We start from the raw sequence: 3,193 nt of genomic DNA on the forward strand, positions 1-3,193 counted from the left end.
ATAAATCCTTCCCTAGGCAAAGTCTTCGGAGCTACTAATCCTCCTAGTTCTTCAAGCTTTGCAAGCTTAATTTGTGGATCCCACATATTCTTAACAAGATCATCGATTGCATCATCCTTTGATGAAACAACAAAAGACACTGTCTATGATTACCTTAGTACTCGCTCTGTTCATAATGACTAGCAACAATCCTAGACATAGTTAACTGCTCCCTTCTTCTTTATCTTTTCACTAATTTAGAAACAGCTTCTTAAACATCATTCTACTCTGACTTTGAACATGAACAATTCAGTTGCATTGATCATTGGTAAAAGTGAAATTTTTATATTAAACTTTGGTCTCAAAACTAGTAGCCATTTAAAATGAGAGACTTCATTAAAACCTACTATCAAGAGAATCTAAGAACCATAGCAAATATTTCCCCTACCCATAGCCCAAGGTATAAGCTGAGACTGATTCCTGAAGATCTTGGATTGTTAGGTTCCCTTGGAGTTGAAGCTACAACTCTTGAGGTTTGAACACGAGGTAAGGTTGTCGCTCAGACTACTTGCTAGTCCCGAAATGTCTGAACCAAGTCCTGATCACAGCCTGCAACAGTTAAACTTCTCTCGAAGTAGAGACCAAGCTGGAAGTCATTGGCACACTTTCAAGAACAGATGCTGCACATCGCTGCTTCTCCACAAACCCATTTCCCTTCATTGCAACCTCTATCCTCCAGGCTTTTATCCATGAGCTGTGATGGATGTAAGTAGAATGGTGGTTCTAAACACTTGGTAGTAAAAGGTCCCAACAAGTAGCTTTTGGATGATACATTAGGTTCTGTTTCCACAGTCACCATGTCCCAAGTATTCCTCTATGCATGAGCCAATTAGGAATGGCATGTCCCAAGTAGTCCTCATATGTATAAGCCACTTAGGAATGTATCTCTTTCTGGCATTCACCATGTCCAAGTAGTCCTCATATGTATGAATCACTTAGGAATGCATCTGTTTCTGGCATCCACCATGGAGTCCACAAACTGCTCTAACTGGGCATAGGAGCAGCCACCTGGTTCCACAGCGCTCCTGGCCACCAACTTCCATTTGGAGGCCTGCTCTCTGATTCGCCTGCTCTCCTCTGAATCCCCAGCCATGAGGCGCCCAATTGCTCCCTCCACCACCTCCTTGCTCACCACCCCATCTTTGCCCTTCCTATGAGACAGGCCCACCCCCACCTGCCACAACTTTTCAATCAGGATTTCATTCAACCATTGGTCGCCGAAGAATGGCAAGCACAGCATGGGAACCCCCATGAAAACGCTCTCTACAGTGGAGTTCCAACCGCAGTGGCTCAGGAAGCAGCCGATCGATGGATGCCCCAGTACACGCAGCTGTGGTGCCCAGGACACCACCAGGCCTTGGCTCTGCGTGCGCTCTATGAAGCCCTCAGGGATGCCAGCAGTTCTATTGCGAGTGGCCCATAGGAATGGTTTCTTGGATGCCTCGATGCCAAGGGCGAGCTGCTCCACCTGGGCAGGTGCAAATACGACAAGGCTGCCAAAGGCCACATACAAGACAGAAGAGGGGGGCTGCTGATCAAGCCATGTCAGGCACTCCATGTCCACTTCCATGGCTCCTGCATGGGTTGTGGTGGTTGTTGCCCCATATTGCCCATCTAGTGTAAGCACAGGCCCTATGCATCGGATGGGTGGTTTCACCTCCCCCAACATGGCTTCCACAAAACAAGCCTCCAGCTCTGGGATGGAGTTCACCAGGATGCATGCTGTATAATCCAGGACCTCGAATTGCTTCACCATGAACGCCTTCCTCTCCTCCGGGATTGCACCCACCTTAGCTTGCATCTCTTCATTCAATACCCTCAAATCTGTGAACCATCATTCCAACAGAGTTACTCAAACCAACCATTTGTCTCCACATGTGTTATCAATTGTGACATTACTCCATTTGCATTCTAGTATCACAGGCCTGCATTAAAACCTAACGTCAGGATCACTTTGGATCCACGCTTTTGTTACCTGGTGGTACCTTCCCGGTAGCCAAGCTGGTGCCAAAACACAAGGACGCCGCACTCGAAGTCCACATCATGACCCGAGAGATCCCTACCTTGTTGGCCATGTCCTGTGTCCATGGTAAGAATGCATCTGTGATAACGCAGGTGATGCGTGGGGTGGAGCCGTCGATCAGAGCCTCGATAAGTGGCCGCTGCCTCTCAAAGGCGTCGAGCATGAGAAGGAGGCCGTTTATGGAGTTCAATGAGGTGCTGTCGAAGCTGCCGAAGGAGAAATCATGCGGGAGGCCGTCTGGGACTGATACAAAGCGGATGCCGGGCGTGAGGGGAGGGGTTGAAGCGGGGGCTGGCCCATTATCATCCTGTTCCTGCGGTTGTTTGTCATGATGATGATGATGAGAGGAAGAATTAGCCTGCTGTTGATAATAATTATGGAGGGGCATGAGAGCTTACCTTCAGATTGACTATGGTGTCGTGGTGGGAGCGATGCGTGTTAACAAATGTGACGATGGAGTTCCTGTGGCGGGTGAGGAGAGAGGCGAGGTGAAGCATGGGGTTGATGTGGCCCTGCGAATGGAACGGCAGTATCATGAAGTGCAATGGAAGGGGAGCCTCCATGGCAGCAACGGGATCTCTCTCTCTCTCTCTCTCTCCTGTGTCTGTCTCTGTGGGAAACCAGCCCAGGTGGGAGCGTAGAAGCCGAGGTGCCACTCGTCTTTGGCAGAAATCAATACAAAGTTGAATGATTGTGGTTTGTCACAATACAACGTTGAAATGGGGGTCATAATCCATTGGCCAAAGAGGTTGCACGGCCCTTCTAGCGGCATTTTGACTTTCAAGACAAGGCAAATATTTTTAAAACCTTTTTATCGAAGGGCAAGTAAAAACATTTACCTTTCCTAGAGAAGGGCATGATTTTACAAACCTTACTATAGAAGGGTAGTTATGGTATGCGTGCTTAGTCATTGTTGCAAGCACGGTTAATTGTGAGAGAGGTTTCTTCAAAATGAATCATATCAAGTTCAATGATCGCAATAGTTTGTCACTCGAGAGCTTGAATCAACTTATGTTCCTTTCATACAATGGTGCTAAGGACCCTACAAATGTTGATTGGGATGCCATCTATGCAACGTGGGATGGATTAAAAGCTCATGGCAATGTTAATGTGGTAGCAGCATAGTTGATA

At 47.4% G+C, this 3,193-nt stretch overlaps 1 protein-coding gene across 1 annotated transcript; it reads right to left on the minus strand.

Moving 5' to 3' along the window:
* Positions 1 to 303: 303 nt before the first annotated feature.
* On the minus strand, positions 304 to 2,776 carry LOC148008626 ((R)-mandelonitrile beta-glucosyltransferase-like). The gene is made up of 3 exons (XM_087674149.1): positions 2,461 to 2,776; positions 2,015 to 2,375; positions 304 to 1,863 (listed from the first exon to the last, which is right to left on the minus strand). The coding sequence occupies exons 1-3, from the start codon at positions 2,623 to 2,625 to the stop codon at positions 971 to 973; spliced, it is 1,419 nt and encodes a 472-aa protein (XP_087530275.1). The 5' UTR covers positions 2,626 to 2,776; the 3' UTR covers positions 304 to 970.
* Positions 2,777 to 3,193: the final 417 nt, after the last annotated feature.

This window comes from Lygodium microphyllum, unplaced genomic scaffold, assembly GCF_053477565.2.
Source record: "Lygodium microphyllum isolate KBCC unplaced genomic scaffold, Lygodium_microphyllum_v1.1.10 scaffold_109, whole genome shotgun sequence".
NCBI classification, from domain to species: domain Eukaryota; kingdom Viridiplantae; phylum Streptophyta; class Polypodiopsida; order Schizaeales; family Lygodiaceae; genus Lygodium; species Lygodium microphyllum.